A 16,321-nucleotide genomic window follows, 5' to 3' on the forward strand; every position below is an offset into this window, starting at 1 on the left:
TTTCTGATCAAGGCAGTGTCCTGGTGGGAATTGTTTTAGGAAAGCAAATACGGTGGTTGCTTATAAGACGTATCTTATTGGAAGAAATCGCAGGTAGGAAAACCCTCTGCGAGAGTAATGTAACAACCCCTGATGGGAAAATAAGCATCTGCATTATGAAGGCAGCACCTCGAACTCACCACCGCCTGCAAGCCTTTCCTCATCCTCCCGTCAGAGGGACTCTCCTCTTTAAAGCCCCATTTTCCTTATGTTTAAGGGTTGCTCACAGAACCCTTACATCGTTCTTGCTTCTGTACTTTTCTTATCCCGTCTAGTCTGTGCATCCTCCCTGGCAGGAGGCAAGGATATAAGCAATAACTGAGATTAAGCAGCCATAATGCGAAGGTTACGTCAGCACAGATGCCAAAACAGGAAGAACCGAGAGAGACACGGTCCCATCAGGATCTCCAGACACCGCCCCCTCCCCTCCCCTCCCCCTCCCCCTCCCCTCCCCCTCCCCTCCCCCTCCCCTCCCCTCCCCCTCCCCTCCCCCTCCCCTCCCCTCCCCCTCCCCTCCCCTCCCCTCCCCTTCCTCCCCCTCCCAGCGGCCCCTGCGTGGCCGCCGGCCCCGCTCACTCCCAGCGGCCCCTGCGTGACGGTCGCGCTTCCGGAGGTGCGTGCGGACAGCCGCAGTATACTTGAGCTGCGCCATCTCCACACAGTTGGGCGGTCTTCGCGTCCGCTGGGCTCCGCGTTCGCGCAGGGTCGCGGCTGGGTGGGAGCGATGCTGCCCGGCCCGCTGGGGCCTTGAGGCGGGAGCGGCGAGCCGAGCCACTAGTTTGCCAACCGCACCGAGCCCGCAGCCATGTCCACGGGGTTCTCCTTCGGGAGCAGCACGCTGGGCTCCTCCACCGTGGCCGCCAGCGGGAGCGGCACGGGAGGCGGTTTCTCCTTCGGGACCGCGGCGTCTAGGTAACCGCGAGCGGCCTTCTTCCCGGCGGGGCTGGGGCGGGTGGCCTGGGGGTCGCGGGCGGCTGGGGCGGGGGGCGCCGGCTTCCACGCGGAGACCCGGCCGCGGTTTCGCCGCTTCTCTGGGCCTATCCCGGCGCCCGGTGAATGTCGCAGGGATGAATGGAGCTAAGGTTGTCGGATCTAAGCTCTTTTTAGAAAAAGAGACTTAATAGGAAATTGTAAGGGGGACAAAGACAAATTTCTCCCCGATAATTGAGACGCCATTGCAGGATATACGTTTTGGGACATTAATGATTTCGTGGTTATTTTAAACGCGCTTTCAAACCTTTTGTGCCTTATGGGGCCCTATCTGTCCTCTTGGGTTTTTTGTTTCAAATACTTGTTACAGCACTTTTTGGTGGTAGTTTTGAACAGTATGTGCAAATTAGTATATCACAGGTGAGGATATTGTGCTGACTCTCATTGTCTTTTACTTAAATTGTGAAATGTAGGCGCCATAGTCATCGTCTTTGTGCAGCCTGCTACCTCACCTCTTCAAGTGATAACAATTTGGCCAGCAGACGTCCAGAAAGAGGCAATTAAAATAAAGATCATTTTAATGATGCGAGGTTTGCTCTTTAGAGCTCAAACTTTTGAAGATAAAAATGGAGATCGTTAAATCAAATAGTGTGCCTAGAATGAGTTACAGGATAGCTCCCGGAGCTGGTAGATCAACAAAGCAAAAACCCTTCAATTTTGTCTGTATGGGAGGGGGTAGGGTGGGCAAAGACTACACGGTGAAGTCAGAAATCTGGAGTTCTCCTTAATAGCTCCTATGCTGTCAGTCTGTGCACTTAATCAGTAAGGCCTGATCATTTTAATGCTTTACTTGCCATTTGCTTCATTTCCAGGGCCACCACCCTGTTGCGGGCTCTTGTCATTCGTGGAACAAATGTTTGTTGAACGCATTCCTAGGTAGTAGGCTCCCCCTTAGGTGGTAAGATAAGTCCTGCTCTCCTGAAGCTTACATGAAAGATCGTAATACTTAATGATTCCTGCCAGCTTCTCAACCAGTAACCTTCTCCTGTTAGATGAAAACTGCTCCCATCACCTCCTACTTTGATTAGTTCTCTGGAATCCCAGTTGCTGTCTCAACTGCTTTTACATCAACTTCTTTTTTTTTTTTAACAGCGTTGTAGCCAGATTAAAAAAAAAAAATTCCCATTGCCTCCCTTCAATGATTTTCCACTATCCTTGGAATGAAGTAAAAATAAACCTTACCATGGTCTGCAAGGCCCAGTCTGGAACCTCTTCAGACATCCTGAGCCCATCTTCTCATTTTTGTTTGCTCCAATTCAGTGATTCAGACCCAACTGTAAAAGAAAATAATAATAACATCTACAGGCATACAGATAAGTAACTGACACAGTTTCAGCGAAAGATACTACCCATACTCTTTGATATTTTCTTTTTTTTTGGCCTGATATTTTCTATTCTGTTCCGTTTCCTTATTTTAAAATGCTGGTTGTGAGCTATTAAATTGATTTTTTGCTCATCTCATGGGTCCTGATCTTAGTTTGAAAAACACAACTTGGGCTTTTTCTCAGTTCCTCAGGTGAAGGCCAAACCCCTTCCCACTTTAGGGCAGTTCCCTCTGCCTGGAATTGCCCTACCACCTCTTGTGCTGAGCTGATGCCTGCTTGTGGGACTCAGGTGCTTACATCGGAGGGAAGCCTTTTCTGACCTGTCAGTGTAGAGAGGTTTCCATCCCTTACCCTGTACCATAGCACTTATCACAGTTGTTTCAGTTCTTACATTTTTTGTTGACTTCTTTACGCTCCATGATGGTGGAGATCTTTTCATGCTAGTTTTCCAGAAGACACAGTGGAGCTCAATATGTATTTGTTGAATGCATGAATGATTGATAAATCTCTTTCTCTGGTTGGAAACTTCCTGAGGGCAGGGCCTGAGTCTCATCTGCCACTCCGAGTCCCTGTGACAGTGCCTGGCAGGGCTTTTATAAATACTTGTTGAAAGACTGAGTAAATGAATTACTAGCAATAAACTAGAAAAATGTATACATGCTGTAGAAAGGCTTGGGAAATTAATAAAAGGAGAGACGGTCTAACACCTGCCCATTGGAATACTGGTTTGGAGGCCTAACGTTCTTTTGGTAAATGCACCTAGGTTAGGTTAGCTCCCAGGTCCACGGTAGGGCAAGATTCCATTCTTCATCTGGCACGGTCTGCTGGCTTTTCTGCATCATGTCCTTGTTGAGGAGTTGGCAGATAATATTCGTTGAGGCAATAATTGGTTAGGTCTGAGGTAGCTTTTTGTTTTTCTTTAAGTGAATATTTCTGCCATAGAAATTTCTCCTTTGCTTCTCTGGTAAAGTAAGATTTTACTTTGATATATTTTCTTTGGTAATGTTTTCAACTTTATGAACTTGTGAAACACTTCATTGTATCGTTACTTACCTTAGATTGTCAAGAAATTTTAAATACTTTAATTGTCTTAAAAATACATACTTTCACTGTATATCTTTTGTGTATTTATGGAATAGCAGTAAAAACATGGGATTACTGACTTGTTTGGGAGGAAGGGTAGCATAATAAACATTTCCTTAATTTGATTCTTCATAATTTGCCAACAAAATGTTTCTTAAAAATACGTTTTGGTTCAGTTGTACTTTAATTCTGGGTGACACCTTGCAGCCCTGCTCTGCCAGCCCCCTGTGCTTGTATACACAGAGGGGCACGTACACACGTGCTAATAGGGAAAGACACAATTTGGGTGCACCCTCTCCTTTTTCCTGCTCAGTGTTGATGACTGATTTCAGGTTCTCCTTCCTTGAAAACTCCTCCCTCTCCGTTGCCCTCACAGTGATTAACTGGCGTAGAACCTTGTACATGATATGTTTAGTTGAATTTATAAGTGCTTCTTATGATAATGGTAGCAACAGCATTTATTGAGTGAAGTTAATTTGCCCTTCGTAATCTCTAAATCTTTACAAAAAATCTTAAGTGGGTACTGTTATTCCCATTTTGCTGATGAGGAGATAGAGGCCCAGAAACATTCTGTCATACAAGTACCAGCACATTGGAGAGCTGGTACCGGAGCCTGGCCAGAGCAGTACTGCCTGCCCCTTCCATTGAAATGCCGCAGGCGTTGAAGCTTTTTTAAAAAACTGACATGCAGTTCCGCCATGGTGTTTACGTCTATGTGGAAGGCCAGGGAGAGAAGTAATAAAGATACATATGTAGCATGAACGGGATTTCCCATTATGTTACACATGTTGTAATCTCTCTTAACCCTCCGACATAATTTTTGAAGTGTCAAATTGTCAAGATTTTTTGGCTTGTTTTCATTTGTTCTACCATTTATAGGTAGCAAATTTGAGCCTCTGCAGCTTGCTAAGAACAGTTGAAAAGCTGTAAACTTCGTTCACATCACTTGTTATTATCAGCTGCTCTTTTCTAAGCTTTCAGAACCTCTGAAGAGGGTTTCTGCTGATCTTACACAGTCTTTTTAGAGGGGAGCTTTGCTTTGCAGCGTCCTCGTGCCAGGGTATGTCTATTCTTGTCCCTCCTCCCCACCCCCAGGGCCGGCGATACAGCAGCAGAGAGGTGGTGGGGACAGCTTCGAGTGACGTTCCTACTTCTGGGCATGTCTTTATGTTAGCAGTCGGGGAAGAACAGATGAGCTTAGCACTGTGAATTGTACATACATAGTTCAGAAGGAAAATGATCCGTATTTGTAGAATTTCCTATGGCTGTTTTAAAATACGCTAGCTTTCAAACAAAAACTGGTGAAAGCAGGATACATGTGATCTTGTTTATGACTCCTTGGCATCTGAAATCCTAAATGCTATAGATTCTGCTTTTCTTGAAGACTGCTGTTGCATTTTTTAAGAATAATTTTGTATGTGGATTTATTTTTATAGAGAACAGAAAAATATTTGAACGTGGTTGGTTGAAGGTGAGTTGTGATTACTTTTGTATCCTGTGGAGATGTGTGAGGTGCTTAAATGGAGAAATAACCTCGAAGAGCTAACTTGCGTTTCCCTTAAATAAGTATTGGCTCTAGTAGACTTTATTTTGTGTTTTCTATGAACAAGCAGCCCTTCTGTGGGGCTCAGTCTTGGGAGCCTCGGGAGCACGGCAGCTCCAGTGACAGCACCTGCTCCTTCTGCTGGCTTCGGAGCCGGGCTCTTTGGATCTAAGCCTGCCACTGGGTTCACTCTAGGAGGAACGAACACAGGTAAGGAGGGTTGTCAGATTCTTAGGGAGTGGGTTTGGGGTATTCATTCTTTGCAGGTTCTGTCCTGTGTCTCCTCCCTTTACAAGGATCGTCACTGGTGGTAGACCTAAAAAATGGTAAATACTGAGATGAAAAGGCAGACAGGGATGTGGGATCAAGGGTCAGAGATAGGGCCAGCCGTTAGCTGTGACTGACTTCAGTGTAAGGAAGGACAGCACACACATACATTTAAGAATTAAAGGAAATAAATCTATTTAAAAGTAATGAATTAAAGTAATTCAAGTTTATGTTAGATTATGTAATGCAGTGTTTTATCTTGGTGAAGACTGAGTCAAGTTTACAATTTGGACATTAATTAATTTAGTATATGGGACAGTCAGCTTCCTTTTTTTTTTTTTTTTTTTTTTTTTTCCGTACGCGGGCCTCTCACTGCTGTGGCTTCTCCCGTTGCGGAGCACAGGCTCCGGACGCGCAGGCTCAGTGGCCATGGCTTACGGGCCCAGTCGCTCCGCGGCATGTGGGATCTTCCTGGACCGGGGCACGAACCCGTGTCCCCTGCATCAGCAGGCAGACTCTCAACCACTGCGCCACCAGGGAAGCCCTCCTATTTTGCTATAACATTATAATTTACATACCTAAGAGATGTTTCAAATTTTTTTATTATTAAAACAATTGTTGCACTGGGAAAAGGGCAGGAGGTAAAGGTTTCTGGTGGGCATTTCAATAATAAAAAGTTTTTTAAAAAAATACAGATATTTGGGCTTCCCTGGTGGCGCAGTGGTTGAGAATCTGCCTGCCAATGCAGGGGACACGGGTTCGAACCCTGGTCTGGGAAGATCCCACGTGCCGCGGAGCAACTAGGCCTGTGAGCCACAACTACTGAGCCTACGTGTCTGGAGCCTGTGCCCCGCAACAAGAGAGGCTGCGACAGTGAAAGGCCCGTGCACTGTGATGAAGAGTGGCCCCCGCTTGCCGCAACTAGAGAAAGCCCTCGCACAGAAACGAAGACCTAACACAGCCAAAACTAAAAAAAAAAAAAAAAAAAAAAGTATAGCATTGTCTAGAGTCTGTGCATGTACTTTATTTCTGATATTTAATTAAAAAAATACAGATATTTTGTTATTATAAGCCAGCAATATGCTTCACTGGATCCACCATTTTAAAAGTTTACTTCCTTATTTACCTCTATTCTCTGCCCTCAGAGTCTCTTGGTCTGTGTAACCACCTTTTGCATTGAGCTGCCAGCCTTGACTGCAGCACTTTCACAGCTACACAGAAACCGTGGAAGAACTGCAGGCGTAAACGTGAGACCAGCCAGCGTGCCTCTTGAGACAGTGCCGCTGTTTTGTTTGGACTAGCTTTTTTTCCTCCTTGCTGGATTTTGTTATAGGCAATAGTTGTTTGCACTTTACAACTCTTAATCCCTAATTGATCAAATTATACACAGCCTATGATACGAGAACCAGTGCTACAGAAGGAACGCTGTATTAGGCAGTGGTTGTGGTGGAAGATACTGTGATACGCGTTAGTCTTACCAGCAGTGTCATCACTCCCTGAGGGTGATTCCAAGTCTTGCCCTGTTACAGGCCAAAAGAATGCCATCTGCCACTGGTGATTAAAGTTTATTTCTCTTTTTGTCCCCAGGAATAGCAACAGCTGTAACTACAGGATTAACTCCGAGTAGGAATTTTTGAGGGAAGGTCCCAGATCTCTGGTTTTTCTACTCTTTGCTAATCTCTCACAGAGCTGGGCTATAGAAGAAACATATAAGGAACTGAATATAGATCATAGATACTGACTTTTCAAAGAACCTTTCAGTATTTGACTATTTTTAAAAAATCGATGATTATGTAATCCTTTTTTAGTTCAGAAAAAAAAATTTAATACAGAATTGGCTTTTTCTGTCAAAATTTATTTCACATTTATATTTTTCAGTCATTTAAGCCCTTTTAGTGAAAAAAGAACCAAACTTTAGGCCAGAAGTCTTGGAATTAAGCGCTGGTTGTACCTCTAAATAATTGTGAGGCCTTAGATGGTCATATCTGGCGGCTTTTAGTTATCTGTCAGATGAGGGTATTGTAATCAAAAGGTTTTGAATTCCCTTCCAGCTCAGAAATATCGTGGTTCTCTATCGTGATATGCTGCAGGGAATGTGGGTAACCAGGGTGACGGCACCTTGACCTGGATGCCAGGAAATGATGTGAAAGGACGAGAGGACAGTGAGGAACTGCAATTAAAGTGACTTAATTTAATTAAATGTAAACTTAAAATTGAAATAAATTAAAGATTGGTGAACTTGCCTCACTTAGATGCCACTTACATGTTATCAACAGAAAGCACGTCTGTCTACCACCAAAGTTTCGGACAGGACTGGTTACAAGGGCGAGCAGTTGGATCCTGTCCTGAGATTTTAGAGCCTGTGCGTGTTTCACAGCACGTTACTCTGGCAGGGACTTCCACTTGTGGCAAGGACGATCCAGAAGCATAGTTTCTGACTTCTTTCCTCTGAGTGCCTTCAGGAGAAGCCAAAATGCAGGTCATTCATAAATTCTCCGTTTATTAACTTAGCGTAACTACTAGTTCCTGGCTGTGGCCGGGAGTCTACACAATGCCTTGATCATTGAGTATCAGCGGAAGGTGGTGCAGGACCCTGATGAGGTCAGGGGCCGCTGGGTGCCTGAGCAAGACCTTCAGCCTGTTGTGAGGCAAAGGGAGCAGGCAGGCCGAGCGATGGGTTCTTGTGTCATCTGACATGCACTCTAAGAGACGCATGAAAGGCACTAGGAAGGCTGAGGAGGAGGAGAGGAGTTGTTGATTGGCGGGGCAGGAAGCACTGTTCCAGGCAGGAGGGGAGAGCGCAGAGGCCAGTCGTCAGAGGATCCAGGGAAACAGGAAAGGTACTTTGCTCGTGGAGTTTAGGATTCTGAGGGTAGGCATGGTAGGAAGAGGAGATTGGCGGAGCGGGTTAGGACCACATAGGAAAGGGTTTTGGGTACCAAGCCTTTAGAATCTATTTTAAAGACTAATGTATAGATTTAGTGGGAACCTTAAGTCGGGGGAATCGCCAGCATGTTATTTTGTTCTTTTTTAAAGTAACTGAGATAATTCCAAGAGTAGATTGGAGGTTGGAGGAGACTGATCGTGGAGGTTATTGTAATAGTTCTTGAGAGAGAGATGGCCTGAACTAAGGTTTTTGAGGATGTTTGTAATCCAGGGATATCTCTGAAGTAGAACTGACAGGGCTTGTACTGATAGAATACAGGGGAGCGAGGGAATGTCAAGGATGATTATGATTTCTGGCTTGAGCAACCACATTGACCCTGGGGGATTTAGGAAATTTTTTTATAGGGAGATGTGTAGGGGTCCAGAGGGACATCCAGGTAGAGCTATAGCCTTTGGAGGCTCAGGTAGATGTCGATTTAGACCCACGAACATATAGTGAGATTCTGAAAGTGGGTGAGATGTTTCAGGAAGTGAGGGAGCAAGAATGGAGCCATCGGGAGGAGCATTTAAGAAGTGGACAGAGATACACAACTAGTACGTGTAAAGCAGATAGACAGCGAGGACCTGCTGTATAGCACAGGTAACTAGATTCAACATCTTGTAATAACCTATAATGGAAAAGAACCTGAAAAAGAATATATATGTGTGTGTGTGTGTGTATATGTATAAAACTGAATCACTTTGCTGTACAGCTGAATCGCTGTAAATCAGCTATACTTCAATTTAAAAAAAGAGGCGAGGGCTTCTCCGGTGGCGCAGTGGTTAAGAATCCACCTGCCAGTGCAGGGGACACGGGTTTGAGCCCTGGTCCGGGAAGATCCCACATGCCGCGGAGCAACTAAGCCCATGCGCCACAACTAATGAGCCCACGTGCCACAATTACTGAAGCCAGTGCGCCTAGAGCCCATGCTCCACAGCAAGAGAAGCCACCACAATGAGAAGACCATGCACCAGAACGATGAGTAGCCCCCGCTCGCTGCAACTAGAGAAAGCCCACGCGCAGCAACGAAGACCCAGTGCAGCCAAAAATAAGTAAATAAATTAAAAAAATAAAAAGAGGTGAACCGAGGAGGGAGATGGACAGAAGGGACTGGAGGGCACTGACAGACACGGAAGCAGAGGAGGAGGATTTCAAGCAGCAGAGAAGATGTTTTAAATAGTCTTGGAGAAGAAGGACTGTGTTCTGTTGAGTGTAAAGGAAAGGAGGGGGAAGTGCCGTTTTAGGTGTATTTAGAGGTAGGGCTGAGATTGAGTTTCAGTATTACCGCATAGATTGGATTTTCATCTTTAGTGTGCACCCTGATTTGGTGAATGGTTTTTCTCTCTCATACGTATGTAAGTACATATACCTTTGTTCCATCTACGAAAAGTAGACTTCTAGGCTCCTGATTGATACCTGTGTAATACACATGCGGCTACGGCAAGCTGGGATATTTTTTTTACAGGCCCACCGGCCACCACCTCTGCGTCCACGGCAGGCTTCAGCTTAGGCTTCAGTAAACCCGCGGCGTCCGCCACACCGTTTGCGCTGCCCATCACGTCTGCCTCGGCTGGCGGTCTCACGCTCTCGTCCGCTCTGACGTCGACTCCTGCAGGTGAGGCGTGTCGGGGAAGGGTGGCATTTTCTGGTTGAGTTCTTATTTCCCTCGGTCAGTGAATGTAGGTATCCACCTTTGGTAAAGATAACTTCAGTTTGGGAGAATTTTTATTTCAGTCATTCAGCAGCGTTGACCTACTGAATTACTGGTTTGTGAAGATCAGCCTTGAGCATTAAAGCAGCAGAGGCCCTCTTGGAAGTTGGTCTCGTCTCTTTACAGAGCAAAGCAGGGGAGCGGGTGAGAGGGCACACGTGAAACTCTTGATGTCTGCGTTGTTTTCAAGGCGCACTTTGGTGACAGGGAAGGGTAGAGAGTTTGCATAAACCTTGCTTGCCTTAGGATTCATCTGGTTTTGAGTGTGGAGCTGGTGGCCTGGGTTGAAAACTCTATTACTGTCTGGAGTCACTTACCTGATACCATGCTGGTATTAACCAAAGCCCTTATTCCTGTCACTGGTTTTTGCTTTAAAGGTACTATTTCTTTCTGTTCTTAAGTATGTATAATGTTAGCTTTAGTGAGTGGTTTTTCTCAAGAGCCAGGTTTATCGTGACGTCAGTTTTTAAGAAGGTGTCTTGTGTTTTCTGTGATGCTCGCGCTCTTGGGGGCTTACGGGCTCACTGTTTATAGCGTCCACAGGATTCACTCTGAGCAGCCTGAGTGGGACGGCAGCTGCAGCCACCACTGCACCAGCAGGCCTCTCTTTAGGGGGAGCCTTGACGGGTTTGGGAGGGCCGCTTTTCCAAAGCGCAAGCACGGCAGCATCAGGTAACTGTGATATTTACTCTCCAGAAGAGTAAATATTCATGTTTAAATTTACTGTCTTTGTTTTGGTCTTTTGAGCAGATCATGTGGTCTCTTGAACCTTTATGTTTTCCTTTTAGTGTAAAAACTGAATTATAAAATAAAGTTGTTCATACATTATTGCCGTATTTTAGAAATGCATTTTCTCAGCATTGACTGACTAGGTAAGGAGGCAAGAAAGAGCCTGTTTCCGGAGTCAGTAAACTATTCTATAGAGAAATTTGTCTTTTTAATAAACGGCAGTTGGATAGTCTTGAATCGTTTAGCCTCTAAATTCACTGTGGCACAACTTGACCTCATAAGCCGGGTTCTGGGAATGGCTTTCTGTTATAGATGTTAGGAAAGGGTGTTAGAGTGCTTTGAAGTCAGGATATTAAAAACAAGTATTAAATGATTTTATTATAGTCAATTTTGTAAGTGTCTTCTAATAACCAAATCATTAGTTGACTATAATGTACATTTCTTTGCAGGATAAATAAACATCTTTCCCAAAGATTCCCGTGGGAGCAAACCACAAAAATAATAGAAACAAGAGTTAGAGGGTAGTTTTTGTGTCTTGTTATTAAGTTTTTAGGTCTGTTCTGAATTTTGTTAGGTTCTTTGACACAATATTCAATGCTTACTTTATGGTTATGTTAACCTAAACGTGCCACTGATTTTTTAAAAATTCATAACATTCATTCAGCTGTGTTTTTTAACACATTATCAGGATTTAAATCCAGTTTTCATTTATCCCATGCTCTTATCCAGTATATCCTGCTATTTCCTGTTTTTAAAGTAAATAGCATCTTGTCTAAAAACACAGTTGTGTCAGCTTGAGAATGCATGGACTTATGTGATTGACCAGTGCAGGATCTTTGAAATTTTGCTTATTTTATTTAATTTATTTTATTTATTTTCCCCCAGCTTTGTTGAGGTGTGATTGACAAATAAAATTGTGAGATATTTAAAGTGTACAACATAAAGATTTGACTGTATACATTGTTTCCCCCCCATCAAGTTAATTAACACATCCGGTACTACATTATTTTAAAAGTATAGAATTCCAAAGCATGATTGGAAGACAAGATGTATTCACCTGAAAATATGCAAACTAAAACTGCTTTGATAGAGAGGGTTTAAAAACAACAAATAAAATCGAGTATCCACAAATATCCATGAACAGATATATTCTGGCCGTTTTAATAAATAAAATCACATCATTCAAACTACATATACCATTGAATCCAAGCGAGATTATCAGTCTTTGTCCAAAGCATGCTCTAGACTTGTATCTTACTATTTGTCTAAATCAAGAATGAAAATAATCTGGGATCCAACTTAAATGTATTTGAGTGCTTTGGTCAGTGGGGAAATCATTATAAAGACTGAGGAACTTCATGAGTGGCATCTGGCTTGTTTGTAGGACTTGGACAAAATGCTTTAGGTCTGTCTCTGGGAACTGCAGCAGCTACTTCAGCTGCTGGCAACGAAGGCCTTGGAGGCATAGATTTTAGCAGCTCATCGGATAAAAAGAGTAAGTAATGTTACTCTTAATTTCACGTTCTAACAGTCCTGTTTACGGAACTGAAATTCCTATGTCTGGTAGATTGTTAGTTAAATATTCAATAGTAAAGGTATTATTTTTAAGTTTGCATTATAGTTCACAAATTTTGTGTGTGTTGTGCATTTAAGATTTTATTTTTGTAGACAGATTTGTATGTGCATATGTCTTATGTAACTATCTTAATGCGTGTTTTAATATGCATTTTAAAAATCGGGACCGTGTACATGTTTTGTAACCTGTTCTTTCTCGTGTAATATATCACAAGTTTTAGTCAGTGTCCGTAATTCTTTACAAATATTTTAATGCTGCTTAATGTCAGTTTTATGAATGGATGTGTCATCGTGCAGTCAGCCACCATCCTGCGGTTAGTGTTTGTTTCCAGATCTTCGCTCTGGGAAGCGTCACTGTATTGGGTATCCTTGTAGAGAGAGGCAACATAGTATGGTAGTTAAGTGTCGGCTCTGTAGCTGGTTTGCTGGCTGCAGATCCTGGCTTAGCTGTTCACAGGCTCTGTGGCCTTATTCAGGCTATCTCGGTGCTTTGTAAAGTAGGGGAAATAACAGTCCCTGCTTCATGGGGTTGGTTTGAGGATTGCTGTTTGTAAAACCTTAGGAGAGCCAGGCACACAGAAGATGCTGTGTGCTTTTATTATAAATTTTGTTCATATTTTGGTTATTTCCTTAGGGCAGATACCTAGAAATCGAATCATTGGCTTATAGGGAGGGACATTTTGGAGTCTCTTGGCATATATTGTGAAATTGCTTTCCAGAAAGGTTTTACCACTTTATTTACTCACCAACCAGTATGAAAATGCCCTTTTTGCTGTGCTCTTGGCATGCCTAATATTCTTTAAAAACTTTTTTCCAACCCAAATTCATTTTGCACTTTTTTTGTGGTTGTTGGTTGTGTGTGTGTGATCTGCTTGTTTGTTTCGCAACACCTATTCTGTTTCTGATGAAAGCATGTTCGGCTGGAGCGCGTGCGTACACACTGCACTGACCGCTTGGAAGAGCTTAGAATGGCATGATGCATGAAGTTGTAAAATATTCAGTGTCCTGTATCTGTATAGGGATTTCAGAAATTGGACATGGGTTTTATTGTAGGAGATACTTGTTTTAAAGAGTGAATTACTATCCTAAAAGTTGGTAAAATCCTTTTAATCTTAGAAAATTTGGATTTATTTCTCTTTGAAGGAAAAATTTTAAACATAAGGTCCTGTCTCTTGTTTTTACTTAATTTTCTTTGTAGTAACTCCATAATTCAAAAAATAGCCTTAGACGTTTTAGCAACTTATTTTTTTTTCTCAGGTGGAGCAGCCTGTTAAGAGGGCCTTAAAAAGTGTCAGATAAAGCTCTCAGGAGTTAAACTCCTAGGCAAGAAGATTTTTCAGGGAAGATAGTTGAAAAAGGAAGATTCTTGCCCTTGAAAGAAATGGATGCACATCAGCTACATAACTGTGTTTATGTGTACATAAACATGTCTGTAACATGCTGTGTTTAGAGTTCGTGACAAGTCATGACATCACCTGCTGTTTAAGAGGCATTCTAAGAAATCCTTAACAATTTTTATTTATACTTTAGTTTGTGTTAACTTAAAATTTGTATTTGGAATACATTGATAAATAACCTATTTTTACACGAAGCTTCTTGAATTTTCTAGGTGATAAAACGGGGACAAGACCAGAGTAAGTTTACAGTTTGACTTTTAAAATATTTTAATTAAAGAGTTTTACTTATTAAACTATAGGCCAATGTATGGTTGGAAGTAAATGGAACCTTATAGGTACTTAGAAGAAAAATTCTTTTAAAGTTTTTGTCAAAAATAAAATAATAAGCATAGGCTCTGGAGAGATTATGGAAGGTCAGATCTTTAAGAAAATTTATAACCATTTATTTCTAGGAAATAGTTGGTTTTCCCCAAATAATATAAATAAACACAAATATATGTATGTGTCATTTTAACTTAGTAAATGTTGAACAACTCATGGAACTTTACTCTTGGAGCACTTTTTATTTATATATACAAATTAAAAATGTATATATACTGTTTATTTTATATATAAATTACTGTCCCAGCACCATTCACTGATGTTGAAGAGGGAGAATAGCCTCCATGTACGTCATATATACATTTGAAGATCATTATTTTCTTGCCAATTGTATTCTCACATAATTTCTATTACATTAAATAAAACATTTGTAAGTAAATGACGAAGCTCCCGCCTCCCAAACATCTTGTATGTATTTGTTACGTAAAGGGGGAAGCAGCGAGAGCCTGCCGTTTGCCCAGGGTTATGTCCCCGAAGTTGTACAGATCTGCGGCTCCCGCCATTACAGCCCAGTTACATTTATTCCTGTCTTCCTTAAATAGTCATCAATCCTTTAAGCTACTCCTAGGTCTTATTTTGTTGAAGAACAGATTGACGTTGTAAAATATTGTGAGCAACTCATTGTGAGAAGTTTTTCAGACTTCCTTTAGTGAATGCTGTAATATTTTTGAACTGAATGAAAAGTCAGTCATGGAATTTTTGAGCTGGAGGAACTTAAATTAATATTTCATCCCGTCTGTAGTATTTTCTTATTTTGTTCTTGAACATTTAGTCAAATGCATCTACGTGTACTTATAATAGATGCCAATCTCCTTAGAAAAGAAACCTCCATGTCAGATGAATTGTTAGTTATTTTGTAGATCATGAAGTTTATTGTTCTTTATAAAGAACTTCAAAATCATCCAGGAAGACTGTAAATGGGGAATATTTGCTCTGTTTTCTTGTATCTTAACACATACTGTTGTAGAACTCAGCTGTCAGCTTTTTTTTCCCTAACATCTTTATTAGAATATAATTGTTTTACAATGTTGTGTTAATTTCTGCTGTACAACACAGTGAATCAGCTATAGGTATGGAAGACCTAAAGAGACATTGCTCCAAAGAAGATGTACAGATAGCTGTCAGCTTCTTATGATCTCTGGTATTAATGCGCCTGTGGCATCTTTCTTAGGGATAGTAAAGCACTGAAGGATGAGACTCTACCTTCTGTCATCTGCCAGGACGTGGACAACCTGCAGTAAGTGTGTGAGGTGTCATCAGTAGATGAATCAGACTGGAGTGCTGGGAGGTGTTTCAGGGGGACCCTCTCCTCCTCCTAAGTGTTTTAACTTGGGGAGCATTGTGGTGCTTTTAGAAATCAGGGAGAACACAGAACAATGGAATTAAATAAATAAAAGAATTAAAATTCTGTGACTGCCATTCTGTGAACTCTAGGTGAATTTTTAATAGTTGCTTCTTAAAACACTTGGACTTAAAACTCTCACCAGTCTACTTTTTTTTCTGTATAAAACCAAAGGTGTATTTTTTTAAAACTGAGTTTTATTTATTTTTTTAGGAAATTTGTGAAGGAACAAAAACAAGTCCAAGAAGAAATTAGTAGAATGTCTTCAAAAGCAATGCTTAAAGTGCAGGAAGATATTAAAGCTCTGAAGCAGCTTTTGTCATTGGCTGCCAGTGGATTACAGAGGAACACTCTCAATATTGACAAATTGAAAATAGAAACTGCTCAGGTAAACTGTCATTTCATTGTAGGATTTTTGTTTGTTTGTTTTTCAAATAGAAATAGGTCTTTTTAAAATTATGAAGTTTCATACCGACATGCTATAAGAAAACCGTACAGCGCATATACTTTTAAATTACTATACTAATAGTTACTGGGTTTTATTGAGTATTTACTATGTATGAGGCAGTATTCTAAGCAATTTAGATATATTAACCTAGTGATTTTTCACAACAGCCCTATGAGGTAGGTACTGTTATTACCTCAAACAAGAAAACAGGAGAGCTTTGTTTCTAAGAGCGTAGATTCAGACCCTGGTGACCCAGCTCTAAGCTTATGCTCCGACTGCTTTGTTTCACAAGCGTGCCTACTGCCTAAATTATTATATGATACAAGAGGGAAAAACACATTTTTTTAATCTGTCAGTTGTTAAATATAAATTATATCATGCTTTATAGATATTAAGTTCCAGTGACTTGCTAGTTTCGTTAGGTCTTAGTTAATAAAAATGGTAATGAGGCTAATACCTTCTGTCACTAATGTCTACTTGCTTCTTGTCCCGGTGGTATAATATATAACGTAAAATATCTTCTTTATATCAGTGGGGAAGAATGATGATAGATGATTTACTTGTT

General features: G+C 41.7%; 1 protein-coding gene across 11 annotated transcripts in view; it reads left to right on the forward strand.

Moving 5' to 3' along the window:
• The first annotated feature begins 647 nt into the window (after positions 1-647).
• Positions 648-16,321, forward strand: part of NUP58 (nucleoporin 58) — a 44,615-nt gene continuing 28,941 nt past the window's right edge. For 2 of the 11 annotated variants that reach the window (XM_019936881.3, XM_073794976.1), the window contains exons 1-9: positions 649-951; positions 5,048-5,190; positions 6,835-6,870; positions 9,639-9,788; positions 10,419-10,556; positions 11,998-12,108; positions 13,798-13,822; positions 15,138-15,203; positions 15,522-15,696. In XM_019936881.3, the coding sequence (XP_019792440.2) occupies positions 845-951; positions 5,048-5,190; positions 6,835-6,870; positions 9,639-9,788; positions 10,419-10,556; positions 11,998-12,108; positions 13,798-13,822; positions 15,138-15,203; positions 15,522-15,696 (951 nt within the window). In that variant the 5' untranslated portion in view covers positions 649-844. Of the gene's footprint in view, positions 952-5,047; positions 5,191-6,834; positions 6,871-9,638; positions 9,789-10,418; positions 10,557-11,997; positions 12,109-13,797; positions 13,823-15,137; positions 15,204-15,521; positions 15,697-16,321 lie in introns of all 11 variants that reach the window. The other 9 variants (XM_073794975.1, XM_073794973.1, XM_019936879.3 and 6 more) reach the window with 9 other exon arrangements.

The sequence above is a fragment of the Tursiops truncatus genome, chromosome 18 (genome assembly GCF_011762595.2).
Source record: "Tursiops truncatus isolate mTurTru1 chromosome 18, mTurTru1.mat.Y, whole genome shotgun sequence".
Lineage (NCBI taxonomy): Eukaryota > Metazoa > Chordata > Mammalia > Artiodactyla > Delphinidae > Tursiops > Tursiops truncatus.